The 19,224-nt window shown below is 37.4% G+C and overlaps 1 protein-coding gene across 1 annotated transcript; it reads left to right on the top strand.

The window, feature by feature from the left end:
• The first annotated feature begins 4,776 nt into the window (after window positions 1-4,776).
• On the top strand, window positions 4,777-18,846 carry LOC121409445 (neurogenic locus notch homolog protein 2-like). The gene is made up of 8 exons (XM_041601377.1): window positions 4,777-5,272; window positions 9,864-10,131; window positions 10,979-11,212; window positions 12,074-12,448; window positions 13,165-13,281; window positions 13,869-14,000; window positions 16,442-16,492; window positions 17,890-18,846. Exons 1-8 carry the CDS (start codon window positions 5,204-5,206, stop codon window positions 18,258-18,260), a joined length of 1,617 nt encoding a protein of 538 aa, XP_041457311.1. The 5' UTR covers window positions 4,777-5,203; the 3' UTR covers window positions 18,261-18,846.
• Window positions 18,847-19,224: the final 378 nt, after the last annotated feature.

Here is a 19,224-nt window from a genome sequence, read left to right as displayed (position 1 = left end):
CGCTCTTCGCGCGGAGGGAGAAGAATATCTGGCTCTTTCGGCACCCAAAAAGCCAACATTGAGTACAGGTCGGCGAAGATACAATGAGGTATCTTCTTCCTTAAAAATGATTTTGAGATAGAAGCTCTAAATGCTCTGTACCCGCCCTCTCTGTCGAGCTGGAAATGAATTTCATGGGTTTCGAGCCTTTGTTAGAGTTCGTTGGTCTCGCTCGAGACTTGTCTAGAGCTCGAACCCACTCCACCCTTCTGAGAAGTAGAAAAAAAGTTATTGATTTGATTCGATTTGATTTATTTAATTATTTCCGTTCAAACAAAAGATATAATTCAAGTACACACTGTTAAAAAAAACGTGATTTTACAGAAAATAAACAGAAGATTTTGTAGAAAGCAATAACAGATTCATTCTGTAAATTCATAAAACAAGAATTTTTCTGCCACTTAACAGAACAGTTCTGTTTAAAAAGGGGAAAAGGGTGTTTTATTCAAGGAAGTTTGTAAGATTCCATACATCAAGTACCAATTTCCTGTAAGATTACGCAATTCGGTAAGATCACAAGTATTCTCGAGACTCTGCTGCAGGAACTTCTTTTATTTTTTTCTAACAGTGCAGTGTAAATACATGTTCAAAACAATACATACAGTTCTATAACATTTCATTACAAATAAATATTGAAGATAAAATTATCTGAACGGAGGGACTTGCCAAGAAAGCAGAGCTTGTAAAAGAGGCAAGTCCCCAAACATAGTTCCAACACTAATTAACATAACCTATATACAAGAGACGGGTGGAAAACGAAATTAAAACACATAATCTACAAAAAACCAAAATAGAGCGTATAAGCGACAACAAAAAGTGGAAAATAATTTGGATGATAATTAGAATGATAACGATAATAATGACAAAATTTTTAATAGAAATTATAAGAGTGGAAAAGGGAGGCACAGCATTTTTTTTCTCTCTGTGTGATAAACCACTGCATTTCATTTTGAACATCATAATTTCCATCGTATTTCTGACATTATCTAGCCAGTTTGAGCCATGCTACATGTTTTATGGGTTAATATAGAGAACCGATTTATTTTGCTCGCTTCGGTCGCGAACATTGTATCCTGAATTTCGGCCTCTATTTTTGTTCTGACTCATTACGTCATTGCCAATCCCAAGCAAGAGCAATTTTACGAGGGATGACTCAGGATGTCCATTTTTCTTTTTCACTCGTTGCCCCCCCCCCACCCTTGCTGTGACACACGGGGCGCCACTGATTGGCAAAGCAATCAGTAAAAGCCTAGGCAAAAAAATGTAATCCCTTCCCCTATCCTTGAATTTTGTAGCATTTTTATACATTTTTTTGTTGATTTTTAAGAGTGTGTTTATCGTAACTGGTGATGATCCTGATCCTGACAGACTTCTCATCAATCAAATTTTAAATCTTTCCCTTTTCTTTATCATTCATCTTCAGATACAATTATCATAAGCCTATAAAAACTATATATGTAACAATGGTTGACAATCTCTTTCACTTACGGGAAGAGAGAAAAGCCTTCACTTTTAATATCTCTTACCAAAACAACTTGTGCTTCTCGCCCTCAAGCGGTGAGATTCATGTTTTCTCATTCGTCCCCTGTCACGGCTGTTTACATACTCACTTTAATGAATGTGACATCTCCGAATGATGGGATAGTTAAGGAATAAAGTGACCCGATTAGCTCCCCTCGTCTTCCATGCAGCTCAATACGCCGGGTTTGGTGACAACGGCAAACTTTGGCCCCCTGCTTAGCTAATATGAAACGTGACCGAATGCATTGAATTATACTTCTTAAGGGCCGGGGTGGGGTCGTGGATGGGGGGGGGGGAGGCGTCAAGCTCCCCTCGAATGACTTTTATGTAGCAACAAGCAACACGATCATATTTTCATTAAAAAAAACAATGTATTGTTGGCTACAATGGCTACAGTCTAAAATATTCAATTCCCAACAGTAACTGAACATGTTACCCCTCCATTCTTCTTATGATATATAATTGTATTGATTTAATTATATTTAATGATATTGATTTAAATTTGACATGTATGTTAATTTATATTCAAATCACTTATCGAATATGTTTATCATTTCTTTTTTCAATATTGAATTTTGTTCATGCTTTTATTTAAATTGAATAAATCTATCTTGTATTATGTTGAATAATGAAAAATAAATTGAACTGAACATGATTGTGCAAACAGGATTTTATATATTCACATTTTGATGGATATTTCTTATTCAAAAACTTCATTGGGAAATTATGATGGTCTCTATTGTTATATAAATATTAATTGATAAGTTTGCTCATTTGAAGTCTTTTAATAAATCAATGATTGTTGTTTTTTTCTTCAATTAAACAATTAGACATCTTGGTTTATTTATTTAGCTCATAAATCTTTTCCATCTCCATTTTTCTGATTAATCTTTTGTATAAGACTCAAATGGGGCTCTGCAATCCTCCCAAAGTACCACGACCATGAACATCAACAAAAAAGCCTTATATAGGAGAAACAGAAAAACAAGGAAAGGTAAAATGGATGGAATGTGATATTATTTTCTTTATAATATAATGTAAAAAATTACCGCAAAATTGGATTTTCATTTTAAAGAGATCAAAGCTTCCGTATTTTGCGCCCCTAAAACATTTTGGCTCATTACGCCACTGCACTGACGGGTGTATGAGAAAAGTGAAAGTGAAATTATATTCGGAAAATTGATATATACCATCACAATAGGTCACTAAACTCTGGGATGGTGTCGTGATATATCGAATTAACCCACCTGACATCTTGAGAGGCGATTACACTCAAACTCAAGAATTAAATGACCGGGGCGGAGTCCTGTGAACATACGTCAGGAATTTATCTCCTCATCTTACGAATTGTTTTTTTTTCTTCAGAATATCCTGTATACTTCTATGTAAATATTGTATATACATGTACCTGTATGCATATATACCCTTTCATCCGTTTTTTTTGGTTAGTGTAAAATGCAAGACCTTTGTGTGCTCTGTTAATGAGAGATTATGTAATATTGTCTTTATGTGATAATCATGTATCACTGTATTTTCATAAATGAGATTGTGGATGATGTGAACACACATGGAACAATAAATAAATAAAAAAAATAAAAAAAACAAGACTGGATATTTTCATTTGATTGACCGATATCACCTTTCATTCTAGTGGGAGGGGGGGGGGGTATAGGACAAGTCACTCGTTACCGAATTCATAATAAGCGAAATAGGGGTTCATTTTCTGAGACCATTTTTCCATTTTCTTTCGATTCAAGAAGGAGGATAGCCACCACCATATTTTCTGGATGAAAATTTGACAAGCAAAAAAAAAAAAATTCCTCGCTTTCAAAAGGAGGGGGGGGGGGGCACTTGGGTAAATATGGCATATTTGCATTTAAAAATTTGATTATGACTCTCAAGGGGGATGGGGTAGGCACAAGCCGGAAGTGCCCCCTGTTGCACCCACAAATGTAATAACGCCCACAAATGTAATAACGCCCACAAATGTAATACATGTAACACTTTACCCACAAATGTAATAACACTTTACCCACAAATGTAATAATTTCACCCACAAATGTAATAATGCACTTTACCCACAAATGTAATAATTTTTGATCGCCCACAAATGTAATAATGACTTTACTCACAAATGTAATAAATTTGAAGGGATTTTTGGCGAATCCGTTCTAAACTAAAATCCTATAGTAATGCGTTCATATAGCACAAAAGTGCAAAGTCTTTTTTCCAGACCAGGTTGTTTCAAAAATCATAATATAAGTCAAAAGAATAATCCCTTCAAATTTATTATATTTGTTGGTAAAGTCATTATTACATTTGTGGGCGATCAAAAATTATTACATTTTTTGAAATTGGACGAATTGGCATTAGACGAAGTGGAAATAAACCGACTCGGGCATCGATCAGGAAATCGTGATCTGGATTATTGATGACCAATTACAGTCACACCAACGAAACCGACTCCATGCCGACTGACGGTAGCATTGGAAATAACGTAATAGCTTTTGATCGATCCGAGTCGGTTCCACCGGTGGAACTGTGGCAAAACCATGGTGACGGACGGTGCTATGAAATGTAACCCACGATTCGTTGAACTTTCTTCTCGTGCTGTCTTTCTTTTCAAATAGCACAGCTATATTCGTTCGGCCCTCCCCTATCAATCTTTATGTTCCACATATATCAGTATATGACCATGAATGATCTCGCTGTGAAAGGAAAGAATCAGCCCCAACCGGAAGTTTTAGGAGGTATTTCGTTAGATGTGATGTGTTTGCCGTTGAACTTGGATTGATTTTCTTCCTGGCATTCTTCTATTTAGATGGTATCAGCAGCTTGAAGTAGAAGAAGAAGGAAAACATAACCACACTTGCTGAATGGATTGATTCTTCGGCATGATTTTGCTCATTCGTCAACAACACTCATGTTTTATTTACCCGTCTATTGGCATGGTTAATGTCTGTATGTGTGTGGGGTGGGTGGGATGGAGGAGTGGCGTCTCTCTCCAGTTAATTAAATTGTTCAATTCTTGTTGGTATTGAGGTGGTCTTGCTGATGGTATAAATCAACGGCTCTTCGCAACCTTCCGTTATAGCGATGATCTGCAGAGGTATTGATCCATCCAACAAAGCATTGTGGGATTTGGGTGCTGTTTCTTATCAATTGACTTCTAGGACTGAGACGAGGATTTCCATAACCATGATAACGTCATTGGTCTTTTCATTGAGGTAAAAAGTAAACAATCCTCCATTGTTTTATTAAGAACAGAAGAAAAGCAACAGTATCCGAATAAAATGCACAACAATATGATTGACTATTAACGATCTCGATCTCTCATTTGGCAGAATAAATGATTTATGGGAAGCACCGCATTCCGCAACTTCAATTATTCATGAAAAGTGTCCACCCCACACGACTCTTAATTTGGGGGTAGATGTCTTGGATATGTTAGAAGCAGTTGATGAATTTACCTTGCTCATCATTCAGTCAACTCCTACATGAAACTTTCCTCGATCAAACGTTTTTGACTCGTTATTGACGGCTTGTCGTCTTCAAACGTGGTTAAAGATTGAACATTGCATGATATTTTCATAATAATTATTTTGGAGCGGAAAGGACCTTCGCTGCGAAAAAACATTCCAGGATGGAAAATTCGCCATGGAAACTGATTTCTGATTCCATAGGGGATACAGAGCGATTTGAAGTGCCTCAGGTAAGTGCATTGTCAATAATTCCATATAATAATAGCCATTGCTCTCATACGAAGGAAAGTAAAGGAAAAGAGAAAAGAAAGAGGGGGGGGGGGATCATATCTCTGAATCCTTGCTGAAAGCAAAGCGATTTTATATTTTAAAAGAACAGAATGCAACGCAAATATTGAGTGGCCGCAACATAGCATGTCTGGACAAATAAAGTGTCCGAGAGTGAGAAGCGAGCGGGCAAAATTTACCCTTTTAAAACGAAAATGACATTTTGTGAGATGTGGTAGGGTCCATGGTTTGACATAACATATTATAAAATGATTTCATATCTTACCCCTGTTCCTTTCAGTTTCTTTTAATTTTTTTTTGGGGGGGTTGACTCCTAGGCCCCCACCTGTTCGCCAGTGAGAGATAACTAAAATATTTTCACGCCGTTTTCATTTACTCGTGAGTGACGTAAAACACCTGGTTTAGAGTAAACCAAATATTTTTTAGAATGTTCTCTTTACAGATTGTATTTCACTCCTTTGCCGATAAATTTTGCCTCCAAGAGAACCGTCGTTAGGAATAATTTGTTTTTTTAAACCATTTTTCGTTATGTCATTCGTAATCTGAATTCTCTTTTATTTCGATTGAACATTGAGATTTTTTTTCAATATTCATTACATCGAATTTTCTCTTTATCCTAATCCCATTCTGTATCAACATGATCAATACAGTGTCAGAACCATAAACGAGCTAAGGAGGAATAAATCTGACTTCTGATATTATAAAGGAAATATTCAATTTCCATACACATGTTTTAAAAATCAAATTTTTCTTTGAATTTATATAATTTCCAATGAAAATTAATCTGTATTTTTACGCAGACACCACATTAATTTTCTTTATCTATCTGGTGTTTTCTGAAGGGTTCCAATTAACCTACTCGATGACATAAAATAGAGGAAATTATGAAAAGAAAGAAGAAGAAAAAAACCTAAAAAGGAACCTACCGTACCACAAAAAACACAATTAATGGAGAGCTAAGATGTAAACCTGACAAAATATTAGGCATATCTTTTTATAATATCATTAACTGGAAACGCGTCTTTCTATTCCCCTAAATAAAAGAATGAATAGGTAGATATTCGTTTGAACATGTTGAATACAAAAAAAATCGGGATTGTGACGCTTTTCTCCCGAATCAATCATGTCCGATTCCGATTCTTTCGTGGTTCAGTGTTTCATATATTCGTCGAAAGATGAACGAGTTAAACTCATTTCCAAATGGCAAGACAACACCACCTCCCACAAAAATATGACAATAGATCAAGTGATCTTTATTTATTTTCATTGTTCATCTCTGCGGGGAAACGGGGAGATGACTGTGTGCTAGTAACACGAACAGGGGTCGACCTTTTACATGTCTACATAATCGTAAATTATCAGTAAGCCATGTCTACTTTGACCCATAACGAAAGAGGGAGGGGGGGGGGACGCTCTGAAACGAACACACGTAGAGATCCGAAAGAAAATAAAATGACATCAGATTTAGATAGAGCCATTTTTTTTATGGAAGAGGCAAAAGTTGTCAAAATGTAATAAACAAGTACGTATTCATCTTATAAATAACACTGAAGATCTTACATTATTTTTTAGATAAATGTACGCAACGTAAGCGTGGAAGTGCGAGCACGTTTGTGTGTGTGTGGGGGGGGGGGGGTGGAGGGGGAGTGGCGTCATTAGGCAATATTTATATTTTCAAGGGGATCCACACTTTACAAACATTGCTTCCAGTGGTTCCCACTACCTTCATGTTAATATCCTCCATTTAACATAATGCTTTAATTTGTATTTGATTGTATTACTCGGTATTATGTTTGTATGCAAATGAAATAAGGATTTGAATTGAAAATGAATTTAATATTTCTTGGTCGTGAAACTTTTTGAGAATTTATACTCCAAAGCCCCCATCTTCACTCTAATTGGGAAGTAGGCTACTTTCTATATACTTTTAAAGCCAATGATGTACTTTTAGTTTGCGAACATATCCTGCAAAACTTTAACTACATCAATTTCAAATTGGAAACATCAAACTCCTCTTTTTAATCAGCTCAAAAGTTACCTCCGTTCTGTTGTACGAAATGTTGTCGAACAAATTTTCCTTATTCTTTCATCTTTCATCGGATGTAATTTTTTTCTATCTCTTGTTTATCTAAAAAAATATTGAAACAAATCAAAAGACTTTCAAGCAAGTGCACATGTTCTTTGAATATAATTTGATAAAAGCGTTTGCAGATAAACGAAAAGTTTATTATTTTCTTGAAACATGAACCCTTTTAAGATAGGAGTGAGAAAAAATAACGACTCGCAGAGTTTCGCCTTTTTGTAAAGGAAAGTTTTTCACTCATCACTGCATCAGCGCACTTGACACTAAATCAGAAAAAGAAAAGTTTATCATTAAAAAAAAGTTTATGGAAAGTATCGAGGCAGCAGATTTGTGAATGTGATGACAGGGCTAAATTGTGTATATTTAATAGCTTACCCCCACTTTGCCCCCGGAACTCTTCAAACTGGCCGGTTGACCGACTAACGATTTGACCGATAACGCCCCTGTTTACTGCCGTTTGGTCCACCCCTACTTCGTCAACACTCATACCGCTTCACATTATTTCGTGTGTTAAATAGTACTTGCTAAACTATATATATTACCATCCTATCGTCCACTCATCGATATTTCGTAAAAAAAAATAGCCAGAAGAGTAAATAATGGTTTCGCCTAAAACAATCTAGTCTGTGATCTGTTCGTTCATCCACCATCCATGTCTACTATTCGGTTTACAATTTATTTGTCAAGTTTCAGCCAACAACACATCTAACATGTCTAAATTAACCACATCGCCAATAAACTGTTGCTCTATATTGAGGATTCGGTCCATGGGTCACATAGCCCATCACTATAATTGATCTAATATTAATTCATCTAGTCCTGTTTCGTCTGATAAGTGAATGGTCAAATGGTAAAATAACCATTTCGTATTTCTATCAGTATAATACCATTTGACCTAATGGCTATTTAATTTGATACAAAGTTATTATTCAGGAGACCACAAGTGTTAAAACAAGAGCTCTATGGGATCCGCCACTAGATTATACATAGATACACGTGGGTGTGAATGATCTATGACTGATATGAATCTTGTGATGATACACAAAATCCATATCAGGAAAGAGGAGAGAACAGTGAATTTCCAGATATCGATAGAGAAATTCGGCAAGGCTTTATAATGTCTCCAGTCCTAATTTAGCTGTATATAATGAGATGATAATGAAATATCTGACACAAAAGCTGTCACATGTTTGGACAGAATTTAAACAACCTAAGTATACAGACGATTGTCTCGCTGCAGCAGGCAACATTAAAATGCTACTGGGTTGCATGAGAAAATGGGTTTGTCAGCGAATGTAAAAAAAAAAACATCACACAACAGGATGCATGCTCACCTAGGTTTCCATTAAAGATATATTGTTTCCATGTGAGATATCAACACTGGCGAAGAAAAAAAATAAACAAGGTATTTTGCTAAGATGGAGGGTTGTATTAGGACCATGGTTGAACACATGAGATAGAAGAAGAGATTCAGCGGTAAGTAATAAGCGGACATTTGCAGAGAGAGTCATTCTCAATATAAAAAAAATGTGCGAACAGATAGAAACATGGAAATCCCAACAAATCTAAAATATGAATGGGATATCGACTCGGAGGTTGAATAGATTCTTATACTGCAGAATGTAGAAATGTGGTTCTTGAGAATTGTTTAGGATACCCAGGCCTGACAAGCTACACTCTAACAAATATCAAGTAAAAGTGATCCATGAGGGTAATTATGTGTCAAACCAACATTGGACATTTTTATTTATCTAGTGTGATGAAAATCTCGTACGTTCTAAAGTAATTGCTGCTTATTTTTAAACCTTACTGGAGAATATGCTTCCCGCATTGGATAAAATACTAACCCAAATTGGTTGGACGCAGGTCATAATTACCCTCGTGGTGGTAAAAATTTTACCCAATATTTTTGTTTACAGTGTATCAATATAAAATTAGTAGTAAATTCTTCGAAAAGGACGCATCGAGTTTGTCGGGCGCATTAGAAGAGGAAAGAGGGTACATATAGGATCATTACAGGGAAAGTGTAGGGTAGGGGAAGAAGTCGGCAACCACGTGTTGACTGTTGATGATACCATGAACCTACTAGTGATAATACCAAGAACAGCCAGTAATTACATGGATCGAAAGGCAAAGTCTGGAACAAACAGCGCACCTAAGTCACTGCTTTCCCAATCAAAGACATTATTATCTACCCTCTCCAGTCATTCAATCTCGGAAATGTAACAGCGAACCATGTTCTAATCAAATGAAACATCGGTTTCGATTTTAAGTCATACCTAGAGCCGAATTTTTCACTGTGTCCCACATCTATCTTCAAGAATCGATTTTTTTGTTATTATCCGTCACCCTTTATCTTTTAGGTATTTTATTTTCATTGTCAAAAGATAAATTTATTGTTATATGTGATAAGTGTACATTTTGGTTTTGTTTTCCATCTTTCCATCCAGATGTATGTATTGCCATGGGAATGTGACCTTACGCCATCGACTATTCAAACTATAAATTCAAACAGTTACAAACCGTCCAATCATAGGAGACGTACGAAACAAGTTCAGAACTCGAGACCTACTATTCTCCAATCAGAAGGAGGGTTATGTATCTCATACTGCCAATGTCGATCCCGAGGTTCTGCTATTGCTTTCAACATTGTACTTATGGCTACGCTGGTTCTCATTTTTACTGTGGTTGCTCTTCTGGTTCTAGCATTGTATCAGGGTATGTATATATGTTTTGAATGACGTCCAAGGAATCTGATTAACAACTGTAGAAGAAAAAGTATTTAAAAAATTAGAAATCTGACAAAACACCTAAGAATATAATATCAATAATTACATTTAACGTTTTCTCAAAAATGTTGTTACCGTTGGGACACAACTGGAAATTGTTAAATGTTGAACTACGAAGTCTGTTGGAATGTGAAAGCTTTATAGCCTGTTTTATTTATCTTACAGTGCCAGATGTTCGTTTTGTGTTTATTTTTGTTCAAATGGTTCGAATTCATAAAGGCCACCGCACAGCTTACGACTTGTCCACGATCCGATTATTGGAACAAATCGCATTTTGCTTATTTTCTGAAAATGTGAATAAAAAGTATCAATTTATTTGAGGTTGAATTAACCATGTTAATTGAAAGAATACTAATACAACAATTGTTGATGATTGCAAGCCTTTATTTTGGAGTAAAAGCAAAATTGGTTTCAAATCGTAGACAATCGTACGATTGCTATGACGTCGTTACGACTAGACATTAAATTCGCTTTTATTGTAAGAAGGCTGATAGCATACTCACAGATTTGAACATAGATAATCGTACGATGATTTAAACATTACACAGTAAGATATTCTATGTCTCAACAATAGCGTCAAATTTTATTACGTTTTATACCGAAATCGGGTCGCAGACCAATCGTAAGATGTGCGGTGGCCTTAATATCACCTATTCTGTCGTATGAATCACAAATGTACATGTTACTTTAAAGAGTATATACAACATTTTCGTGAAATATGAATATACATGTATATATAAATTTCCCCTCACATTTCTTTTTTTTTTCTGTTCGAGGATCAAATTTTCGGATAGAAGCAAACACTCCAGGTCTGGAGCCGTTTGGCGCCACAACGATTTCAGATGCTTTAACCGGGAATCCTATAAACTCGTCAAAAACTCCAGGATTTGAACCACCCGAAGATTCGGTTCACAATATTGCAACTTCTTCGAGACCCGAGGGTACTGATCATGCTGAAGCAATAGCAACCGTTTGGCCCACAACTCCGTTCGAAATTACGCAGGAAAATGGTAAGGAACTTATTTTCTAAACAGTTTATTTACTTATTTTTTTCTTAAAAAGAAAAACGTATCATACAAGCCATGCAAGCCATGCAAGCAAGTCAATGAAAATATCAAATGATGCAATTTAATGTAAAATGATAAAGTCATGACATTGTGAACTTTCACAAAGGTGTTTCAATTTGCAAGTACAATGTGGGTAATATTCAAACAGGCCTTTAGAGATAACGACTTATCACTATTCTTTTGGATTATTAATTCCTTCTGAATATAATAATAGCAAAATCCTTGATTGACTCTTTTCAAATATGTGAAACAGTGGAAATAAACTCGAATGATTTCTAGCAAAATAGGCCTACATATCATGCGAAAGGCCTACATTTATTAAACTTTTCTTGTTATAAATTAGAAATACAGATGTGACGTCATCGGTTCTATAATTTGTATAATTATCTTGATTATTATGGTTTTAGTTTCAATACATTTGTAAAGAGACGTCGTTCCATTGTTTTAAGCACTATATATAAGCGGACTTAAATATTATTGTCAAGTAAATATTGATTTTTCTTCCAACTTTCATTTTTCAAACATAGTATACAAATCAATAATTAACTACAAAACATTGAATATGAATACGGAATTTAAATCATGCGGGGAGTATGCATCAAACCCAGTATTGTGTCGGGATACGCCTGTAACACTATCACTAAACAACAGTTGTTGTGTTGCGTTGATGTTTGCTATTGTTTTTGTTTCTGATGCAAGTTAGGTAATCACCAACACCACCTCTACCACTAATTTCACGTACCATTCGTTTTGATTTTGCCACTGTTTTTGTTTTGTTTTTACTATTTTTAATAACAAATGTAGGATGCGTCCCAATACCTATAATTAGCTGTCGCAGATACCTCACGTACGACACCACTTTCTTTCCAAATCGGTTTGGCCTTGGGGAGACTGCGAGTGACGGTGCAAATCTTTACTACCAGTTTTCGTTTGATATTGGAACCCATTGCCATCCTGATGCCAAGCGACTACTGTGCCGCATCCTCTTTTCGACCTGTTACCAGCCTTTCATCTTGGTCGACCCCGCTCCTCTGCCTTGTCGCTCTCTTTGCGAAGACGTCGGGACCCGTTGCGTCGAGAATAGATCTTTCAACGAGACTTGGAATAGAATCTGCGAGACAATGCCCGAATCCAATAGTGAAGATGTGTGCTTCCGTAGCTCCTTGACATCCGACCAAGGTAGGTTATCGAAGATAGACACTACTTATTTGCTCCGGACCAGTCTAGCTCTTGATAGAGCATTGAGGGATGGAACGTGTGTGAGGGTGTGTGGGTGTATGCGTGCGTGGGGGGAGTTTTAGATGTTGTAATGAAAGATGTTTCTGGTGCTACATTTATATTTTCTAGCTTATCTTCCTCTGATTCTTCTTCCCCTTGTTTTCGTCATCATCGCCATTATCATCACTCACTCATCATCATCATCATCATCATCATTATCTCGTCAATTTCTTCTTCCCCTTTCTTCTTCCTTTTCACATTCTTCTTGCTGTTGTTCCTCCTTCCCATCCTCTTCCTCCTCCCTTTTCTACTTTCTCTTCTTTCCCCTCCCCTTTTACACCTTTCCAATGGAGCAGCAGTCACAGTGACCACGGTATATACCTTCTGTCAGTTGCTGCTAAGACGCCCCCATGACTACCTCTACTTTCTACTTAGTATACTGCTGCTGCTACTTCTACTTCTTGTACTACTCGTAGTTCTACATCATCACCACCATATTCCATGCACCACTGTACAACCTAGTTGTTTCAGTAGACCCTAATGCTCTTATCACTGAGTCTACACTTTTAACAAACGGTTGAGACTGGTCTTCCATTTTCTGCTTTTAAAGAAATAGTAGGAGCATCACCATATTACTTCACCACTACTCCTGTCTATTGGAATGATTTTGTACACAGACACACACCATTTGTGTTCCAACTCGTACTGCCAGAATGGTGGGACCTGCTTTGAGGTCAACGATCATATCGTGTGCCGATGCCCCGACCCATTCTATGGGATCAGTTGTCAAAATGGTAAGACAAGTGACTACTTGATCGTCTTTCAAAATAAAAATATTTGATTATTTGGTTGTTTTTACAACAGTTTAGTTTACAACGAGGTTTTTTCTCGCGACGTTCGGTTTGTTCAACGAGGGCTGTTTCCTAACGATAAGATTCAGTTGTGATCTTGCGAAAAGCGCCGATTCAAATCTGTTACATGCCCATAGTTTCCATGAAGTTTCAATTAATTGTCTGGTAGTCATACAAACTTGATGCTTGAGACCTGTTCAATGTATCCCTCAAATAAGATTCCCATTATTGATATGTACATGTCTAGCTTTGGGATAAAAGATATTGGGAATGAAACCTAAGGACTACATTATGAATAGTGAGGTAATGGAAAATGTTTAATGTGCAAACATAGATGATGACTGGTCGATCGAACTTGTCTATAACTTGTATAATTTGTGTATCTGTTTCGGTGATGATTGATGAATATTCTAAAATAATTATGAGGGATTGTAGATATTTTAATCTGTGAAAATGAGGCGAGGAGAGCATTGCTTCCGACAGCCATTGGGCATCACAATATTTCAAGAGTTTTATCATGTGATATACAGAGTTTGAAGACCCATGTGCTGCGAATCCGTGCCTTAATGGAGCAACCTGCGAGAAACAACTCTCCCCGTTTGGCTTCTCCTTTTATATCTGTCTTTGTGCGGAGAGCTACCACGGACCCAAGTGTGAAAAGGGTAAGTGCGTTATTCTAAACATTGAATATTGATGTTAAAAACAATACAAGGTCTATGCCCAAAGAGTTGCTATTGGGATATTGATGTGTCCATTTCATTTCGGAATGCATCATAGTTTTTCCAATTTTATTTGTCGGTCGATCAGTGCAAATTGAAGTCAAGTCGATCCTCTTACACTGAAGGTATTGATCATGTTGATCACTTCTTTCAGAAAGATTATTACCGTCGGTCATCTTTATTACTTATTCACAAACAAATATAATCTAAATGGCTAGGAGCTTAATCACAATACCATCGCAAAAGTAATGTTTGTTATCATGGTTAGATTTGTGTGAATTTGTCACCTGTATCCAAATGACAGAAGCATTAGATCCGGGGGGGGGGGGGGCACTCGACCAAAAAAGTGGTGGGGGTGTGCCGCGGGCGAGACAAAAAAACGGAGGCCTTGGAGCGGGCTTATTGTAAAAAGGAGGGTCCTTGGAACGGGCTTCGGAACGACAAATGTTTGTGAAAACGGGGGTCCTTGGAACGGATCGCCAGCGTGTGAGCGCGTATGCATCCCTACGGAACGGTCATGCGTGCATGATGCAGCTAGCGCAGCCTCCGCCGGGGAACTCTGCGGCCGCTTTTCACCAAAATTGCAGCTCATTCAACGCGATCGGAGCGGCGTAACGAAAATATGCGAAGCTTTGGAGCGGATTTCTCTCTTCTTTTTTCTCGATAAGAAGAAAATACTATGCCTTGGAGCGGCTTTCTTTGTTCTTTTTCTCAACAAGGCAAAAATGCTATGCCTTGGAACGGAAATTTGAGTGTAAAAATGGGGGTCCCCTCCGCGGCACATACCCACTATGCATTATATACTGAGTGCCCCCCCCCCCCGGGCATTAGATAACACATCGGTTCTGGAAAATCTAGATTCGATATTAAGGTAAGATAAGATATTGAACTCAAGAAATTGTGAGGACTTTGTTCATTTGTCAATTGCCATACCCCATGGACCGTGTCACACTTTACCAACCAGGATCTGATCAGGGATATTTCCCTGATAAAACAGACTCATCACATGATCATGTGCAGAAGGGTAATAACCATAAAAAAATAATTCATGATTGACAGGGGATCAGTGCACCTACTCTAAAGAAAATATGAATGATGGATATGTACAATAAGCTGAACAATGAAGAGCAAACCACAAGTGTACACACTCTGCGAAAGCGAACATTACTTGTGAAAATTGATTTTATTTTCATTCAAAAAGGTACATTGATCTAATGTGAGCCCATTAACTTAAAGGGATCGTTTAACTTTGTGAGCAGCTGATTTAAAAAAATTCTCAAACTGAGATGAAACATGTGTATGAGTGCCTGTATTTGTCCTCAAAAACCCTGAAACAGACCACAATATAGGATGAAAAACTCTAATTTAGATACAAGTAGCAATTTATTAGCATGATTTTGAGAACCGTCTAGTAGATGGGTTCCAGCTTATGACCAGTTTTCTCCAATTCAAAAAGTCAGTTGGCTATGTTGACTGCCTTCTGCTGTGTGTATCTCCTATACACATGCTATTATTAGCTGCACTGTACATTCAGTGTATACCTTGTAAACACTGTATGTAAGTCATGCTGTGTTCATCTAGAGTTGTGTTGTGTTGCACAGATTAGCTCTATACACATAGTCGTTGAAACAAACTCCCAATTATTTTAAAACTTTGGTTTACATCTCCAAGGTTTTAAGTTGATCCTGTAGACATGGTAGATATAATACTTTGAAACTTTTGGGATGGTATTTTTACACTATAAGCCTAATGTTTAGCCCATTTTCAAGATCCAAAATGATAAATTTTTAAATCAGAACAAAGTGAAATGATCACTTTAATGATAAAAAGGAATGAAATGAAGAATGCATTATTGTTGGAATCAGGCATGAAACATACATGACATTTTATCTCTATCATCGTTTATTTCCCATCATCAAACTTGAAATGAATTGTCTAGTACTTTTGTTGCCCTTCTTCACATGTGCAAGGTTATGATTTGATGAGCCTGGTTAGAACATGGAGATTTCCTGGACAGTTCAGGGAAATCCCTGATCAGATTCTGAGTGATCAGAGGGGGTTGATGTGCGAGGCAGTGCGCAGGCAGAACCAGCAGTGGTAGCAGTGCTGAATGTATGCAAACTTGGAATGGGCTGAAAAGCACCATTTTTACATAATAGACTGTATATGCAAAACCGCTGAAGCGAGGCCAATAAACTTTTTTTAATAGTTAGGACTTGAGATGAGCTTCCTTTTACCATACATTTAATTGAGAATAATTTTTCAGAAAAAAATTCAGCCATATATCAGAGGGACATTTTTTTTTGGGGGGGGGGACGCGCTGTAGTGGTGAAAGGTACTTTTATTCATTACAATCCGTTAATTTGGTATTTCTGTTTATCCAGTGATAGGAACATCTCCTGACCGAGACACTTCTGTTCCACATCATCTTCCAGGTAATTCTAACAGTTATATCCAGTTCCGTATCTAACCGGACTAAATACAATAATGGAGGGGTCAACCATCATGTCAACTGCCATGCTTTTGAACAAAGTTGACCACTTTGTGTGGTCTCATACATGCATTTCATATGGTCCTCGACAGAAATGGCGTTTCCAATTCATCAAAGTAAACACCGAATCGTAGATGCATTATGAATATTTTCACAAGCATTTTTAGGCAATCCATTGATCCATTCCACAATTCGAACTCATATGTCGGGAGTATCATGTGAACAAGACGAGATCTGGAGAAAGTGGTCCATAAGAAAAAAAAATGGAAACAACCTTGTGTACAGACGGTCACTGCCCTATTCTAGGTTATAGGATAGGTAGCCAAGGTCGAAAATCCTTAAAAATAATAATAAACAAAATCAAAACAGAGACAATAAGACAATGGAAACAATAGTCCTGAGCGGTTTGTAATGGTATATAGATGGTCAGAACCATTACACTTAACCAGTTTCTATTGATTTCTATAGGTTTTACTTGTTTTCCTTGCTGTCGTTAAATACTAGTACCGGTGGATTTTCATGGTTTTGACTGCATGGATATCTAAATCAGTTGACTCTACAGGCTACTTACATTTTTGACGATTTCTACTGGTTCACCAGAATACACACAGTAGAAACTAAAAGAATGCTGCAACTGATTATATTGGGTTGTTTCATGGGAACGTTGAATTGCGAGGGTGGTAGCATTCAAAATTGCATTAGTAGGTTTTTCATTTACTTCAAGCAACGGTCCAAATTTGTAAGCTGTTTTTGAGGGTAATCAGGGATGTTCTGATAAAAAGAAATCTGTAAAAATCCCGTGCTGCAGAATTAGGCTTTTGGGAAACGTTTATTCGTACATGTTTTGTTTGTTTAATAATCTTCTGTACATTGTGAGCATAGGAATATGAAACGACCAAAGTTCATGGTAGTTATTTTTTAATAAATCAGAGAAAAATATAATAAAAGTATTTTCATCGTCCAAAGGGCTCGAATGAGGATTTTGGTCAGCTTTAATTCGTTTCGGGCACAACTGGGTTTAATTCCTTGATGTGAATGACATAAAGATGAGCTTAGGTATTGGCAACAAATGGGCGTTGTGGCGTGCGTCTGTAATCCAAGCTACATTAGGGAAATTACAAATAGATGCAGAGGTTCGAGTCCTGTTTACGTCTTTCGGACCGTGACGTTAAATTTCGGTCCAAAATGTAAATTATTAAATCACGTCTGTTAAAACTCAGACACACACACGCGCGCCTGCTCACAAATACTCCCATGTTTATCTCAATTTGGCAAAGAGATGGACTTTATTGGGCGTCCTTATACTTGTGTTTACTCGAGTTTCTTTCTTGTCAAATGCAGGTAATGCAAGTAATGATATGTCAGTCAATTGCCAAGTCATCCCCGAAGAGTGCCATTCCATCTTGTCCTACAACAGATCACATGGAATACTCGTTGGTAGTCAAACTACTTTCTTCTCTCCGTGGCCTCTGATCGAGACGTACGTAGCTTGCAGCCCTTCAGCGGCTCGTGTCCTCTTCTGTTCGACGGTGTATCCAACTTGCTCACAGGATCCTCAAATTGCATACGGCGAAGTGTGTAAGGAAGTCTGTGAAAGAGTGAAACGCGACTGCGAATATTCATTCGAAGTCCTCAATCTACCATACATTGATTGTAAAAAGCTGAAGAATCGTAACGATTCCATTGGAATGCCATGTTTAGATTCCAATTAGATGAATGTTTCCTTTATACCCCTGTAATGTCATGAATGTTGTGTCGGTCTATGACAAACACTAATTAAAGAAGGCGTTTCGCAGCTTGCACGATGTAGTAATCTTAGAGACTCATGAGAGATCATTGAAAGACCAGTGAAAGTTCACTCTAGACTAGTACAATTTCAGTAAGACAAGAAGTATTAAACAGTTTTTCAGAGATCTTTAAATTTTCGGGGTCATTCTACAGAGATCGCACATTTCAGTGATGTTGGAAATAGAGTATCGAAGCGATGACGTCAGTTGCCATGGTGTCATGGCGGCCTGGTTCTAAACAAATGAACCCGCCGAATCAAAGCGTGTGTTTCTCATATGAGAAAATGGGTGCTATCGGAATATACATGTAATCGCTTACAACCTATTTTTACAGACGAGCCAATGTGTACAGATGACTGTCAGCTGCGACTCTGTTTAGAACCAGGCCGCCATAACACCGTGGCAACTAACGTCACACTTCGGTACTCTGAAAGATCTGAAAGATCGACCTTATCAATAGTGGCCGAGTGGTCTAAGGCGCCTGGCTATACATGGAAAGTCCGGAGTTCGATCCGCCGCGGCACCTGTGCCCGTGAGCAAGGCATTTAATCTACAATGCTCTTTTATCCTGCTTTCAAATAAATGGAAGTGCTATATGCATTATTGGTAACTAGGTGTGCACTTGTTAAAAAAAGGTCTGTCAGTGGTCCCGATGTGTTTTCAAGGGGTTCCATTCTATGGAAAAAGGCCATAACCATTGTTCCGTGTTTTCGAAATTTGAAATGTAAGCAGAGTCAGCCGGCTAACTTTCTTCGAACCGATCGAAATGAGCTGACGGGTTCCGAGATGTGTGTTACCAAGGTCCATCATGTGAATGTATACAGGATCGCGGCCGATGACTCTCATCTCTTTCAGAGACTAATTTTTCTCGACTCGAATTCCTCAAGTA

Source organism: Lytechinus variegatus, chromosome 2 (genome assembly GCF_018143015.1).
Source record: "Lytechinus variegatus isolate NC3 chromosome 2, Lvar_3.0, whole genome shotgun sequence".
NCBI classification, from domain to species: domain Eukaryota; kingdom Metazoa; phylum Echinodermata; class Echinoidea; order Temnopleuroida; family Toxopneustidae; genus Lytechinus; species Lytechinus variegatus.
This window is presented reverse-complemented; position numbering and strand designations above follow the sequence as displayed.